At 33.5% G+C, this 18,168-nt stretch overlaps 1 protein-coding gene across 1 annotated transcript; it reads right to left on the reverse strand.

The window, feature by feature from the left end:
- Positions 1 to 12,329: 12,329 nt before the first annotated feature.
- Positions 12,330 to 17,399, reverse strand: LOC149416965 (CLIP domain-containing serine protease HP8-like). Its single transcript, XM_089641353.1, has 5 exons — positions 17,394 to 17,399; positions 17,272 to 17,290; positions 15,909 to 16,211; positions 14,647 to 14,842; positions 12,330 to 13,423 (listed from the first exon to the last, which is right to left on the reverse strand). The coding sequence occupies exons 1-5, from the start codon at positions 17,397 to 17,399 to the stop codon at positions 13,189 to 13,191; spliced, it is 759 nt and encodes a 252-aa protein (XP_089497479.1). The 3' UTR covers positions 12,330 to 13,188.
- Positions 17,400 to 18,168: the final 769 nt, after the last annotated feature.

The raw sequence follows: 18,168 nt of genomic DNA on the forward strand, positions 1-18,168 counted from the left end.
GGTACGGTACGCGGTACGGTCGTGAGACTAATTTAATAATTGCCTGCTGTGGTACAAGTCGATAATGCGAGGTGGAAACGACAGTACAATTCCTTTAATCGTCGCTTCCTTGGGAATGCGCAGGATTTCGCCAGCCTTATGGTGCTGCCACACGCAAAGCTCACATCAACAGATAATATAAAGCACAATAGCGCTCGCCATACAATCCCATACAGACCCGACACACGTAAAAAGATAACGCGCTATAAGTGTGGTTCTGAACTTCGCTAACCGAATTTATTTTACGTAACCGCTCCCGACGCGATATTTGAAAAGTTATGCGTCCCCCTCTCCGCCGTAAAAAGGAGAGGGGGTCATTTTAATTGCGGAGCTACCGACTAAGTTCCGTGTTCCCTTTGACAGCCATGACATAAGCAGCCTAATAATGCATTTCTTATTTATTATGTTAGCTCATATCGTCATGTGTGCTAGTAAATTTAGAAACATAAAAAAAAACTTTATTTGGCAAACATACTTAACATATATTTAAAATATAAATATAATCAATATTTGAATTTGAAGTAAACAAATTTTCGCCCTTTGAGCTTATTTTACAATAATTTATTATATGTCGCTTTCGTCGATCGGCGTGCGAACTGCGAATTTCCTGATTCGACGGAGAGGTTATGTAAAAATGCGCTATTTACGCGCAGATTGTTTAAAATCTAAAAAGTTTATAAATAGCATTTATAATTATATAGTTGGCGGCATCATCATCTGAGGATGAGCTGTCCAACAGATCCAGCAATAGGCGACAAGTATCATCCATTTCGAAAACGTTCTCAAGCTGTCAGTAAGTAAAGTTGTCACTTTGACAGATGAAACTATGTTCCTCGGCCGCTCTCGAATTCAACTGACCCCCTCTCCTACCATAGGAAGAAATATTTGATAGCGTCGTGTGTCGGTAGAAAAGATGATGCGCTGTACATTAACTTTTGATGTGAGCTTTGCGTCTGGCAGCACCATTACATGCGATATAAAGCGTGTTTATTAGTCGCGTGGTGCATGATGAGACGTGACGCATAGAGTCGTGTGGCCCAAAAAGTCGTATAGCGCGAGAAGTCGCATGGCGCAAGACGCGTCGTGGTGTGGAGAACAAAGTCATGTGGCATCGGAAGTGACGCACGAATTCGCATGTCGTCCACTACGGCAAAGGGTTCCATGATAACAATCAATGATACGTGATAACAATGACAATTCAACGCACCTTTAAAAAAACTAAACCATAAACCTAATCTACGTAACCTTTTTAACGCAGTTTTTGTTTAATGACTTTATATCATAGAGCCACAATACGGAAGTTGAGTGAAAAATATTTTGACTTTTAGAAAATATGGTCATGTAGATCAACAAGTGATGATATATATTTCTACATTTTTATTCTTAAAATTGATCAATCGTTCTTAAAAATGGTTAAAGGGTCATTATATAATTACGGTTCATGACTCTGACGTCAACTATACGCCGGTATGTCGGTTTGTGCGATGTAATACCGGAACTCTTTGTTTATGGTACATCGCTTTCTGTTGCATGAATACTTTGCCAACAAGAGGGAGAGGTTCTATAGGTTAAACAGTTTTGGGTGGTTTTGCTTGCTGTCTGTTTACGAACGGTTGTCTTTACTTTTAACGATCATTTTTAAGTTTTAACTAGGATTAGGCGAATGTATACTTTGTATCCGTAATATACAAAATCTATTTTTAAAAAAATACATAGTATGTCCGTAATCGGATATATTCAAGCGCAGTCAACCAATCGTTGATTCTGACATGTTATATTATATTTAAAAAAATAATAACAGTATAATAAAATAATATTATTACATTATGTAATATTTAAATAAACTGTCGTACTTATATCAATGTGATCTTCGCAGCAATATCAATATAATGCGTTAAATATCCAGACATTTTTGAAGGTTTTGTAGAAAACATGATAACACGCAACTGACAGCGAGCCGGCTAACGACGACAGTTGAACAGCTTTTTTTTGATTTTCCAGATTATTATTTTCTATGAAGTGGTGAATCATCTAAATTTACTGAATTTAAAGTTAATGTTCTTTATATAAATAGAACTGCGTCATATGCGCCTCACAATTTTTACCTCATATTCGTGTTTAAAATGTTACCTGGCTGTTAATAGACTTAGAGGCCTTTTGTTTTCTCGGTAAGGATTAAAATTGTTACCTAAAAACCCTACTAAAATTGAATGTTTTGGAGCATCATATTATTTTCTTAAGCATCACCAGCAACCGACAGCGGCTATATAATATATGCATGTCTGTTTGTGTTATGTCGGTATCGGAGGGGAGATTCAGCTGCGCCTTATTGTATGGAATTCCTCCGCATTTACCTGTGGGAATATGGGAAATCGCAGAAAACCATATCCAGGAGGAAAAGGCCGTCTGTTGACTTGAAACAGAGGCGGCCTTCAGTAACATCGGTATATGATGTCCTGCATTTTGAGGTATGTGGGTGTGTGTGTGTCTGTTTTATGTCAATAAGTACTTATGTGAAGATAGAGAATAAACATAGGTACATGTACATAAAAATTATTAAATATTATATAAATAGATATATTTATTTATGTCATTTATATATTTAGCATAAATAGCAATTATTTACATGTTCTAGAGTATATACCAATATTTTTTTTTATTTAGTCTAGTTGATTCAATATTTGCACCTACACAATACATTTATAAATGACAAAGAAATGTTTTTTTTTAAATTTTAAGGAATTACAAAATGTTATAAAACAAGTAAAGCCAGTTAGTAGTAATACAGTTGTCGCATGATTATACTAAAAACAATAAAATAAACTAAGATAATAGAATTATTTCACAAAACATTATATATGTGGGAAGAAAGTCAGGATATTAGAAAATACCTAGTGCTCGTTACTTATTCGTCTGCGTCTGAGAATGATTCAGACCAGGTATGGTCGTGGTCCATCAGGATGTGTTTAGGGAGTCTGTGTATGTATTTAAATGAAAATTCGCTCGGGGAGTTGTATTAACCGATATCTCGTATGAGTTTATTTTTGCTCTGAGTGATTTGTAAAAACGTTCAGTCAGTCTGTATGTAAATTCGTACAAAGTCGATAAATTTATTTAAGAAATTTTCCCATGAAATCTTGACGTAATTTATTTAAAATACCCTGGATTTGGTTAGACGGTTAACATTGATTAAAAAATGTTCTGAAATTCCTTATTGAAGAATAAATAAAAAAATCCATACAAAATGCTTTATCTACAGGTACCGCTCAGAACCCAGATGACGTCACGTACACCCCCGCCTTTTGCCTCTCGGATTCCGATCATTTTGGCAGGTTTAAAAAAATCAAACCTTTAAAATTTACTTGACTATGAAAACCAAATCTAATAAAAATACTGGTATTTAAGTTTAAATGTGGACATTGATGAAAAATAATAAAAAAATGGACTAAACTTCCCCATTAGAGGCACTACAGCATACTTTGTAATATCTCGTAGAAATTTATTTCACTATTAGAACGCGATAAGCGGTGCGCATATACTGGATTCGGTAGTTTTAGTTAGAGCGTTGATAGAGTTGGAGGTCTTTTGGAGGTATAAAAGCGAAACCTATTTTTTCGATTCATGTCTAATCTAAATATAATAATACGTCAATGCTTTATATCACTTTTTTAATGTGTTTTCAATTATCATTTTGATGAGTTCTCTGATCACCATGGCATAAGACCATAAGTAGACTATTATTTGTTTTACTTTTTACTCGGTAGCTTAGTTCGTCTCTCGCTAGTAATCAACTCGTGCGTCAACCTGCTCAATGTTCAATAACAATGTTGTGTACGGTTAATTTTATAAACAAATTGAATCATCATGAAAAACAGCTTTAACAACCTTTCCGTTTTCCACTTACTTCGTCGACTCTCTCCTCAGTAACACTGTTAACAACCCTACCATGAAATTAGATTCCTCATTCAAACTTTCAGTTTTTGCTCTTAAAAAAATAAATGTTAACTTTTAAGATAATCTCAATACATTCCCTGAGTTGAAAAGTAATTAAGTGAAATTGATTTGTGATTTGTTCATTCTTTTCTGTGTGATTTTTTTCTTTCTGCCTTGTATGGTGTGTGTGGAATTTTTATTGCAACGAAGTTTGTTTCTAAAGTGTGTGTGGAATTCTTCATTGCAATTAAGTTTGTTTCTAAAGGGTGTGTGGAATTCTTTATTGCAATTAAGTTTGTTTCTAAAGGGTGTGTGGAATTATTTATTGCAATGAAGTTTGTTTCTAAAGTGTGTGTGTGGAATTCTTTATTTATTAATAAGAGACAGGTAAACCAGGTAAGCTCGATTATTATTCCTTACATCGGTCAAAAGTTTTCATGCATCGAAATTCTTTGTTGCTTTAGCATTAGCCTGTAGAAATGTATTTAGTAAATTATTGTAAATCTTTAAAATCCGTCCATCACACTTCTAGGTATAATCTCTGCAGTGTTTTAAACACTAATGAGATACCTTACTGATATCACCAAACATGGAAATAGTTCAGAAAAAAAAATTGAATCCTTTTTCATAATACGAAACGTATTTATGAATGTCGTGAAAACCCTTCGCAGAAAATTTCCATAGTGAATTGCGCTGCAAACCGTTGCCTTTCAATAACGGACTTAATTTTCTGCGCAGTGTCTTACAACACTCGATTTACGTTGATTGCTTACCGACCCGTGGGACGACAGGCTAACAGTGCGTATACCTTTAAAAATATATATATATATATATATAATCAGTATCAGTTCTATAATCAACGTGAACGGTCGCGCGCAGCGAAGTAAAGTATTGTCGCAAAAATTGCAAGCGCTGCCGAGCACCGAGCGATTTCGCCGAGCGATTTGCGCCGAGCGCAGCGAGCTAACACATTATGGACACGGCCATTGATAATATAAAAACTGAAATACAAAAAATTACAACAGTGAAAGATTCGAAAGCAAAAACGAACCTAGAACAAAATGTTTATATATTAGAAGAGCTTTGAAAACTGAAAAAATTAAACACCAAAATGAAATAATCAAACTACAAAAAAAAATTATTGAAAATTACGAAAAACTCACGAAGAAAATAGAAGAAGTCGTAGAAAAAAACAATAAAATTCCATCTTACGCGCAAGTTCTAGCAGCAAATAAAAAAGAAATTTCAAAAGAAGAGAGGTTCTCTATAATAATATCATCAACTAAAAAAACAACAAAAGCTGCAGAAATATGTGATAAGATACAGAAAGACATCAAACTAGACCAACTTAAAATTGGAATAAATGGACTAAGAAAAACAAATAAAGAGCAAGTAATCATATCCTGCCCAAAAAAAGAATATACCAACACTCTTACGGAGGAAATTAAAAAACTCAACTATAACCTGGAAATAAATGAAATAAAAAAAGAAAAAACCCAAATTAATTTTGAAAGGACTCAAATCGAACTTGACGGAAGAGGAAATAGTAAATGGGATACTCACACAAAACGAAGGGATTCAAGACATTGTAACGTAAAACGAAGAAAATAAAATAAATTTGATTACTGAAATAAAATACAAACATTCTAAGAAATACCAACGTGGTACTCGGGATCAAGAATATGAAGAACAAAACAAATTCTCGAACTATATCGTGGAAACCAGCGGTACAACACGAAAAAATTTGCTATCATTAGAAAAGATAAATATCCAGTACCAAAGGGTTAACATAGTGGATTGTGATCCATTAACCCAGTGCTACCACTGCTGCAAATTCATGCACACAGCCTCCAGATGCCTAAATCGAATGAATCCATCGGTGTGCCCGCATTGCACGGGTGATCATACTTTTGCTAAATGCCCTGAAAGAGAAAAAACACCGGTTTGTGCAAATTGCACATCGCAAAATAAGAAATATGGCGAGAAAAATAAAACAGACCACACAGCTTTCAGCAACTTATGTCAATACAAAAATAAAATGCTCAAAGTAGCAAGAGACAGAATAAATTTCGAATAAAAATGACAGATTTTTTATATAACGTACTAGACGAAAAAAATAATATTGACGAAAAAACATATAACAGCTATCAAGAATATCGTACCCACCAAAACGACCTCAATCTCAGTCCTTTAATTCTACACATGAATATAAGAAGTTTGGAACGAAACATGGATGAATTTTTGACAACAGTAAATAATGATCTCAGGAAGCCCGCTTGCATTGTGTTAACGGAAACACATTCAAGTGGCGAAGTGGCGTACTATATACCGGGATATACCTGTGTATCTACTACAAACCGAATTAACAAAAACAGTGGAATCGTTATGTTCGTACAACATAATTGTGACATATTGTGCGAGGAAGAAATTAATGTGAATGGAACAAACTGCTTACATGTACAAATGAAGTGTTATAACAAAAAAATTGATATTATCTCTCTATACAGAACACACTCGTCTACTGTCTGTTTGTTTATAGAAGAATTAAGACATGTGTTATTAAACTACAGAAACGCGAATACAATAGTTTTAGGTGACATTAATTTAAATATATCGCACGATTATACATCGAACGATAAAGATAATTACTTAAATATGATGGCGGAATTGAATTATGTGTCGTGTATAAACTCTTACACCAGAAACGTCAATGGGCAACGTCCATCATGCATTGATCACATTTTCACAAATTTCAAAGATATAAATAATTTAAACTCGGGAATTATAAAAACCTCAATTACCGACCATTACATGACTTTGCTACATTACAATTCAATAATACCTCAGGCGATAAACCAACATTGCGGACAAACTGCTAATAATAAAAAAGAAATATCTGTTGTTAATATCGAATCTTTGAAAAATAAATTGTCATCTGAATTATGGTCAGATATTCTCCGAAGTGATAACGTCAACGAGTGCTGTAAAATATTTGAAAATAGATTAACGAACTTTATAAATGATTAAAAAAAAATTATTCCAAAAGGAAATACAGCAAAATTTCGTAAAATCAAACCGTGGATAACACATGGGCTTGTTGTGTCCATAAGACACAAAGAATGGCTTTATAAAGAAACAAAAAAAAAACCACTAGACATTAAATTAAATGTTCATTTTAGAGAATACAAAAATAAATTAACCACGCTCATAAAAAACACGAAAGAAAATTATTATAAAAATAAACTTGATGATTCTGAAAATGACAGTAAGAAAGTTTGGAATATAATCAATGAAATCATGGAAAATAAACAAAATACCAAAAGTAATACTATTAAGAGTGTAATACAAAACAATAACATAATTAACTGTATTGAAGAACCTAAAAAAGGAGCAAACGCTTTTAACGAATTCTTTGCAAATATCGGAAAGAGTCTAGCAGAAAAAATTACCGTGAAAAAAATAAATAAGATGTATATTGAAAATATTCCAAATATAGAAACTAAACTTGAACTCTTCGAACCAACCAATCCGTCTGAAATTGTACAAATTATATCAAAAATGCGAGGTGGTTCTGCTCCGGGATTTGACGGTCTCGCTGTAAAAACACTAAAAATCATTAAAAATTATATTTCTACACCAATCTCTCATATTATAAACAATAGCTTTAAGACAGGAGTTTTCCCGAGCACGTATAAGAAAACCATAATCTCTCCAATATTTAAGTCCGGTAGCCCGGAGGACATTTCTAATTATAGACCCATTTCACTCTTATCTAATATATCGAAAATTTTTGAAAAAATTGTTAAAAAAAGACTAACTGCATTCTTAAAAAAAAACTAGATTATAAATGAAAATCAATTCGGTTTCACAGAGGGAAAAAGTACCCAAGATGCCATTGCAAAAATTTCATCTAGTATTCAGAGTGCCCTGGACAAATCAAATAAATGTATAGGAATTTTTATTGACTTAAAGAAAGCATTTGACAGCATTTCCCATGAAAGACTTATATTAAAATTAAAAGAAAATGGCATTGACCACTTAGCTCTTAAATGGATAGAAAGCTACTTAACAGAGAGACCTCAAATTGTAAAATTAAACCAAACCTTTAGTACACCACTAACAAGTACATTTGGCATTCCTCAAGGCACGGTCCTCGGACCATTACTATTTCTAATGTATGTAAATGACATTTTCCAACAGAAAATCAAAGGTGAATTAATCTCTTATGCTGATGATACTGTTTTATTAATAAAAGGTCAAACATGGGAACTAGTTAACAAACTTGCAAATGAATGTATTAATATCTTAAAATCATGGTTTGATAATAACCTACTCTCACTTAATGCCAAAAAAACAACATATGTATTATTTTCACTACAAAAAATACCTAAACACAAAGTAAATATCATAATCCATGATGAAAATTGTGACAATGTCAACTGTAAACTACTTAATCCTATTTGTACTGTAATCAACTCTTCTTCTGAAATTAAATATCTTGGTGTGATCATCGATGAAAATTTGAAATGGAAAAGCCATATTACGGAGTTAGTAAAGAGAATAAGGAAATGTATATATATATTTGTTAGGTTAAGAAATATTTTAAATGTGAAAATACTAAAAAATGTATATTATGCTCTTGTCCACTCCCTGCTTATTTACGGAATCATAGGTTGGGGAGGATCTTATAAAAACAACCTAAACTCAGTAAAAGTCTCGCAAAAAATTATTATAAAGGTAATACTTAAAAAAAACTCTACTTTCCCAACAAAATTGCTTTTTAAAATGTTTCCAGTACCAAATATTGATGATATATTTAAGCAAACTTCAATTATAAAAATGTGTAAAGAAAAAAATAACACAGAATATCAAGAATTTTACAAACTGATGAGAAATGGAAATCAATTTATTACGCCAATCTTTAAAACAACTCAAATGCAAAACCATTATATTTACCAAGCCATAAAAAACTACAATAATCTCCCTTCCGAATTGCGCTGTATTACAAACCAACAAGAACAAATCAATAAAATCAAACTTTTTTTCAAAAAAAACTTATATTAAAAAATATATGGATATATTATATTTATATTTTACACATAACATTGAATCGCTGAAGTAAGAATCGTGGCTCCCTTATCAGGCACAAGAGCTCCTCTTTTCTGATAAGGTATACATGACCAATTATGTACCTAAATATTATATTTTTCAAAAAAATGTATGTATTAATGTAACTATGATCTATATTAAAATAATAAAAAAAATAAAAAAATTAAAAAAAATAAAAATTGTTTTTTTGCTTCAATTTGAAATTTTTGGTCGCTTATCGAATTTACAGTTTTAACATTAGTATTCTTATATAACCCAAACTAAGAACCGAAGTTATTAGATGCTTAGTTTGGGGTTAATTAAGAAAGTTTAAAAAAAACAGCCTAAATAACATATTTTCAGATTATTATGTCAAAACATGGCGGGAAAAAAAGACGTCAAATTTAGACGTAAAATGCATTATTTTCCATTTCCGGTAACTGAAATGTAATCGGCGTCACAAAAATCGCCACTTGAGCGGCTTCGTCAATAATAGTGTCCATTTTAAAGGGTTGTTTTCTAGTGATAATTATTCAGGTTCATCTGCTTGTGTCCTCTTCAACGTTCGGATAGTGAATGACCTACATTTGTCTTCAACTGCTCCTTTTACAGCACAGGAAGATGACCCAAGGTGTGGCACCCGTGAAGAATACATGCGCATCAACGTCCCGTACTCGGGAAATTTATATCGTTTATGAAATTAAACTATTGTCTATTAAATGTATTGTCTATTTAGATTTGCTTTTTGCTTGGTTTTATATTTCAAATGGTGAATGTTATATTATTGCTTTACTATTATATATATTTATAATCTTCACAATATTTTTTGTATAAACTATGTAAAATGGCTGACCGATCGCCCTCGATTTAGCAGGCCACGACCACCTGTCAAACGCAGTATATTTGTTAACAATACTGCAAATAATTATTTCGTTAGCTTTCTAACTCAAAGGCCTCATACACTATGTGTCGTATTGTATCATGTTACTGCTGCCACTACCTAGCATTTACATATAAACTTTACATTTCTTATTAACTAATTTAAGTCTGTATAACTTAGGAGTAGGAATATTCTTATTCTTATTTTTGTACAACAGGTAAGTTATACCTACAAATAATTATTGTATGCATTTACTATTTACTTGCTGTTATAATATGTCAAATGGATATGGTTATATGTATTTTTACTATTACTTTTGTGCACTTACAATCTTCAGAATCTTATTTTTTTATGAACTATGTTTGTAAAAGCCCAATGGGCGTATAAATAAATAAATAAAATGTACTCACAATATTGTTTGAGTTAGATAGATTAAGAAAACTTACGCTTGAAACTTATTTTCTAAGATATGCGATTGTTGTGACCCCGAGTGTAGTTGTACGACATGTATTCAAGGTGTTTTTAATATAATTTACATATTTAACACGAACCACTAAAAATGCTACTATTTATTACCGTCAACAAGAAAACCTCATTAAATGGAAAGATGGTTTCTCAGAACCCTTTTTCTTAAAGAGTGGGGTCAGACAAGGAGTTGTTTGTCCCCAGTACTGTTCAACATATATAAGGATGAATTAACTCACAGGTTAAATAACGCTGGGGTAGGCTGCCATATTGGAGGACAATGCATCAACAACGTGAGCTACGCAGATGATATGGTGCTGATGGCACCGTCAATAAGGGGACTAAGAATTCTCTTGAAGATCTGCGAAGAATATGCACTCGAAACAAACATGTTATATAATGCGAAAAAAAACAGCACTTCTGGTCGTCAAATACAGAGAAGGACCAAAAAATATTCCCCCAGCATTTTTGAATAGAGAACCTCTCATAATAGTAGAAACAACGAAATATTTAGGGCATATCATCACCAACAACTTAACGTATGACGACGACATCGACAGGCAGAGGCAAGCACTGAGCATAAAAAGTAACATGCATAGTAGAAGATTTCGACTCTGCAGCCCGCAAGTGAAAAGAACGCTATTCTCAGCTTTCTGCACTACCTTGTATACTTGCGAGCTGTGGGCCAATTTGAAAAAGCGAACCATGGAAAGGCTTCGGATTCAATATAGGTAATGCTTACCGCATAATGTTCGGGCTTCCAAGGTACTGCAGTGCCTTCTCGATGTTCATGGAGGGGAGAGTTCCCGGCTTTGCAGCCCTAATGAGAACCAGGGTGGCAGGAACGAGGGGAAGGATCAACAACTCCAGAAACGTCCTCATCATCAAATCAAAAAACGAAAAACATTGGAGAAAAATATTGGCCATATATACCAATAAGCTTACAAGAAATGTAAATGTTTTATGATATCACTCTCCATTCTATATATTTCCTTTTACTGTTTCTTATGTTTTATTTGCTTTATCAAACTTACATTTTATATTTTATTTTATTTGTACTTACTTGAATCTCTGTATATAACATTGTAGTTATATTTTATGGAATGTGTGGGATTGCACTCACCTCCCCACATTCTGGAATACACAATTATTATTATTATTATTTAAAATTAATATTTGATCGAGTGTGTATCATAGAAAACTTAAACATAGCATCTAGTCCAGTAACCTCGTCGCCTTGAAGAGGGTATACCTTGCGACAGATCTCGTAGTTCTGATTTTTTGCCAATGTTGACCCAATGATTAATCCAAGTTTCCGACCACGAACACTGAACGCAACATTATCAAAAATAAAACACAAGATTTTCTAATTTCCTCAGTTTTTGATGACTTTAACCTTGAAGATCTTGTTATAAAAGCAGACAAAATTTGCTACAATTTGAGCTTTGAACCGTCTCTGTAGACGCAATAGCTTCCAGAATACAGCTTTTCAACATTTTTCCAACTTCGAAATTTAAAAAAAAAAACAGAACTACCAGATCTGACGAAAGATTTGATGTAAATGTTTTAATCGTATTTTTTCCTTCCTTTCTTTTTTTCAGTAGTTATGAATTGAATAAAATTATTTTCTCTTATTTTGTTTATAATAACCCATATTTTTTATGTTTAAATGGCACATTAGGTAGTATTTCATAATTATTCTTTTATAGCTTTACGTAGATGCTCATTATCAGAACTTTTTTACAGTATATTGTTATTCTCTTTTTCTTATTTCAGTCTTCAATTTTTAATGTCGTTACTATATTGATCAACCATATAATTTTCCTAACACTGTGAAACGTGTATTTCTAAAGATTGTTTTTAAACACAATTAATCAATTTTAAACAAATTATGTATTTATATAATACTGGATTTTTTCAAATTGTTTACACGTGAGGGAGAACAAACCAATAATTATAGAAACTCTAGATACATGATACTATTAAGAATAAAGAAAAAAATTAAGGACTGATAAAATAAATAAACAGAAGATAATAAAAGAAAGTAGAAGATTACATCAGATTAACTCTACACTAAACAAATAGCCTTTCTAATAAAAAAAACACGGCCCAACTGCTAAAAGGTGTTTTAAATTACACATTGAATAATGTCTGTATAGGTACTGTTTTGAAATCATACTAACAAATGCAGTTTTGTGACTGTGTTGTTAAAACAAATTGTAGCCTTGCAGCGTCGCCTTTAGCGGCATATTAGTAACTCCACGAGGGATTCATCTGAGATTTTAGTAATAGGTTTATCGGAAATGACTAAAATAAACCACACGGTAAGATCGATTTTCTAGGCCTGTTAAGGAAAATTCGACCGTAGGTCCGTCCAATACGCCGGGCCGCGAACTAAATATTGTTTTACACGACTTCATCACTTATGTTGTTAAGATTCCCACTTTAATTTAGAGATTTGCTAGAGTAAATTCAACCGCAGGTCTGTCCCATATACCAGGGCCGAGAGGCGCATATTTTACGATAAGATTCCTACTTTATTTGAGGGTAACATAACACTATACAGCTGTTGAACATCAGTTCGGTATATGTAAAGTTAATTAGTAAGGTTTTAACATAATCAGCTGTATAAAATTTAAAACATTTATTAGTAAGACTGTAAACTTATAGTAAATAATATAAGATGAACTATAAATAAGTACCTAATTGAATAGAAAATAAAAATAATAATTATGAATGATGACTATAAGATATGACAATAATGTGTAAAGTATGTATTCAGATCAGGGCTCCAGCTGGTCAAGTATCCAGTTAAGGTGGTGCGCCACGCTAGTAAAGACGGTGGGCTTGCCCTCCTGCGCACACTTGTCCAGCCCGGCGCTCACCACCCCGTACTGCACGAACTTGATCTGCTTGGGCCTGCGAATGACGCCGTGGTACATCAGGGGGCCCCCGGAGTCCCCAACGCAGGTACCGGTTGACTTTTGACCTCCGGCACAAATTTGACCGACGGTGAAACTGAAAAAAATTGAAAATACTAAAATAAAACATTTAATTGTTTGTTGTATCTCGAGGTTTTCTCACAAACTAACTAATTAAATGAAACTCCGGCTCATAATTATCTTGTGGGACTACTTTATTTCCCCCCACATGTGGGCAATACTAACGCGAATTAATCCGCTGCTATACGCAAGCGACTATGAGAAGAGGAATCTTCATTCCCGTTTTAGCGTTCGATTCAAACGCCAGTACTACCTTCTTTCTGCCACCGTCACCGCGTTCTGCGCAAATAATAATATTCGTCCTCACGAATAAACTAAATCAATTATGCAGACACTCGTTTCAATCTCCCATCTCCTGAACACAATTTACGGTTTGGGAAGGCGCCGTAAATTAGCAGGCAGTTAGAATAATGTGGACATCGACCTTGAGGTTCCCACCTAATTTATTATACACTCGGTCTCTACAATACTCGACAGCTAAACGCCATCAATGTGTAACCTAATATACTAATATCTGGCGCTATATATGGATGAGCTCATAAACTATATCAAGGATATTACACCCACTATATTCGCCAAAATGAGAACTCGCACCTAGGGAAGCTTATGGTCATAGCAAAGGCAGAAGAAGGAAAAGAAGATGACCGTTGGGTCAGAGTGGTCAAAGGCAGATTATCTGGAATGCTCGAATCAGCCTTTGACGCTAGTGTAGCAGGAGATCATGCCAGCTGTCATTCATGAAAGTTTCTCATAAAAGTTTATTAATAATTGTAATTCAAATGCCTCATCGTTGTACTGTACATTATTGTACATTCGTAATTCTCGAGAACTTCTGGACATACTCGTTAGTTAAAACAGTCAATAAAAAAGTGGATTGTGACCATAAAAAGGGATAAATATGAAACAACATAAAATTCTAGTATTTGCAATAAATACTTTGTTTCATCAGACTATGTGAGTTGTACAACATTTGCAAGTTTATAGTCGATATCACAACACCACTATAGTTTTCAAGCTTTTTAATCACATTATAACCAACAAAACATCCATCCACAAAATTTAAAATACATATTTGTGCTTAACACTGAACCGAAATATTCATAAATAATATTTTGAAAGAAAACTAATCTTAAAAACATGGGCCTCCGATAGACCAATGATTGAAATTAAATTAGTTTTTATCTGCTCAATAAATAATTTTGATAGAAGAAGTTTAATCAAGTTTGTTACAAGACTCACGTTTTGTATCTAATCTCGCACAACTTCTTTGAAACCACTGGTATGCGGATCTGTAAGAGCTGATCTGTTGCTCGGTCTTTATCGTCTTCAGTATTAGTCCTGCCCCAGCCGGCTACAATCAGCTCCAGCTCTTCTAGATTCTTTTCTCGCATTTCTTGAGTTACTGGCATGCAAATCGGCATATTTACCTCAGCATCTGTCAAATTAAATAAGCATCCCATTTTAAAACTATATGAAGTAAATTGTTCAATTGCCTTCGTGGTAATAACCTTTTCTTGCCTAATTAACGTTTTTTTCATCACCAATGCGTGCGATTTGACAAACAGAATCATTCATTTTATTATTTGAACCCTGGTGTTACGGTGGTTCTCTCGGTATTTTCTAGTTCTTGCTGTACACTCTCGGCCAGTCTTTTCCTGTTTCGAGAATTATTAATTAAATAATTGTAAAGTAACTCCATTCTTTCCATTTCCATTAATAGGCAAAGATTTAATTATATTTCAGGATAAACTGCATTACAAAATTAACTGGTCTGAATTATTTATTCAATAAATCAATGTACCCAAAAGATCTTACCGACGTTTATTACCCTCAACACCAGGACATGGACATTATCAAATTTCCCCGCTTCCAAGACTTCACAGTCTCAAAAATTAATATTCTGATCTGAGAGACACATTTCACCTTAAAACTTAACAATATAAATATCGTTTATTCAAATACTATTTTCTAGACCTATGTATTATGTATTTACCTCCTACTCTTTTGGTTATATTGATCATCAGAACCGGTGAGCTATAGATCAAATCAAATTTGGTGTTGTTTATGTGAGGAGTGATAACTGTCGACGTGATATCTTATCATAGATTTTATTTTTATTTTAGTTCGGTTCTCATTTTTACCATCGTATTTTATTTTTTTATGTTTTCATTGTATAACTTTTTTATTTATGTTAAATTTTATTAATTTTTTTAAGTATAAAAAATCAGTGATAAAAACAACACGTTAAATATAATGTAAAAAACCCAATAGGTTTTAATAACTTTAGGTTTAATAAATAAATAAATTAACAAAAACCCCTCCATACAATTACTCCCTTTAGGGTGATTGATCAGCGTCCATTGTCTTAGGTACAAAACGTAACGACGCGACACGAGGAACGGCGAGACAGCATGACAACGTATACTATTGCGTTAGGACCCCATCAGGAAATTTCGCAATAAAAGGAAATAAAAGTTTCAGTAGATCTGCTAATTACTTACCATCATCAAAATCTATTGCTTCCGCGAGTCGAATCAAACCAATATCATTCCTTGTGTCGAATGAACGGCCCACAATCCCAATAAACTGAGGATGTGAAATGATCTTCTCAACGGCGATGTCTTTAACTGCTGGAGCACAGTAGTTTGATGAGATGCAGTCCTTGTCAGTGCTGAGGTCGTGCTCCCCTAACCTGACACTGATCACAGTTCCGTTATCCTTCAGCTTGGTGATGCAGTGGGCGGCGGTCAGAATGTATCGACTGCTGATGATGGTGCCTCCACAAATAAAGACACGTCGCTTTCCTTTAAAATGAAGACCATATATTACAAATATTCTTAATAAAATGTTAAAAATCTTCTTTGACAACTTCTAGAAAACATTAATTTCCACTGTCCAGTATGAAGCATAATATCAAACCAACTACGAGTATTACACATCCCGCACTCAAAAACAGCAAACTAGACTAAACATTCAGATTTTCAGAAGGTCGTGCACAAAATACAATAAAATCTTTTCAGACGCCGATATTTTCCATTTTTCCTCACGTCAATTTATATGGATATTAGAAAAAAAATAACAAAAGGTTAATTACTAACCCTCTACCCCTCCTGTATGTTAGATCTATGTAACTACGTACTGTTTATAAGTTATTTTCTCATTTTGTTTTATTCTTTATTTTTTGTCGTATATTTTATTTAGCTATCAAATTTTAACATTTTACATCTGATGTTTATTTATTCTAATACATATGTACCAATATTTGAACTTCACAATATTGAAATGTAAGCCACAAAACTTGAATACTTTTAGATCTATGATCATTTTGTTAACACTATTTTAGGATTTATTATACCTTATCTGTCTTTATATTTTTAATTTGTGATTTTCAAAGATTTTATTTTTCTCTCATGCATATAAGATGAACTTATACGGAATTTTACGGTTCATGCAACAATTTTAAATTCATTTTTTTTAAACAAAATATACTTACTATGTATAACTAAATGTTTGTTTTACCAAAAAACTAATACCACATAATTGAGGGCTAATTCTTTTTGATTGACAAACATCAAATTTTGTAATACTTACTTTTCGTTTCTGTTTTGCCATTTATATTTTCAATTTCTATAAGAGCCATCCAAGGGTACTCCAATGGCAGGGTTTTATTTCCTGACCAAAGCCTATCCGAAGAAGTTCTTCCACAACTGGTTAGACTAGGGAGCAACTTATAGTTCCTGTGCTTTTCTACAGAGAGTACATCTTGTTTTACAGAGAGTACAGGTTGTTGATTTGCATTTTCTGTAGGACAACACACCTGCAGTAAGGAAAACAGATATTTTAATAAATAGAAACATTTATTACCCTGGTCAGCCCTCTGGACCTGAAGGCAAATATCAATGTTAATTTTTTTATCGCAATAAGAATTTTTTTATCAAAATCTGACGTGCAATCATATGAGCCTTGATTTTTTCGGTTAAATATACGGCCATCCTCACACGGGTCGGTATGAAATTAACAAACAGCTAAAGAAATATTTTGCGACAATTCAAAAATATCCATACTTTTGAACTAATTTGTATATCTGCGAGCGAGGTCCACGTAGCGCGACATCGTCCGAAATTTCCCGCCACCCACATATGAGGCCACCCACCCGCCGCCCACATACAAGCGGCCTCAGTTCTATCAGAACCCGCCAAACAACTAAAGGGCATTTAAATCTCTTGTGGTTTTATCATATAAGTACAACTAATTCAGAGTAATGTGCAGAATTCACACACGGATCAATTCGGCGGGCGGATTCCTGCAACCTACAGATTGGCTCGGTCTATCGGCCCGCTGTCCGTCTGTCCGTCACGAATCGTTTCGTGTGTGAATGTACGCAACGGATTGGCTCTCATTTGCAGTCGATGAGCATGACTTCATTCAGTTATGGTATGCCCAATTTTTTTTTCTCTAGATTTCAGATCAAAATTTCGATAGATTTCAGAACTCCCGGACTATTTCAAAATTTTCCAAGATTAGCTTTTTGGCCACAAAACCAAATTTTTAAAATTTCCCTTGGTTTTGTGGTTTTGCCTTTTTCTTAATTTTTTTCCATAGATCTAGGTAAATTTCCCTATTTTTCCATCACTGTAATATAAGCTCTCCGCTTGAACAGATCAGCCGAGCAAATTCATGTGTGAATTCTGCGCATAAGAGAGACATTTAACGATTATTTTAAATGATAATTACATTGTTGGTTCTACGTGCACAACGCCA

Source organism: Hesperophylax consimilis, chromosome 16 (assembly GCF_061612785.1).
Source record: "Hesperophylax consimilis isolate HC1 chromosome 16, BYU_Hcon_1.0, whole genome shotgun sequence".
Lineage (NCBI taxonomy): Eukaryota > Metazoa > Arthropoda > Insecta > Trichoptera > Limnephilidae > Hesperophylax > Hesperophylax consimilis.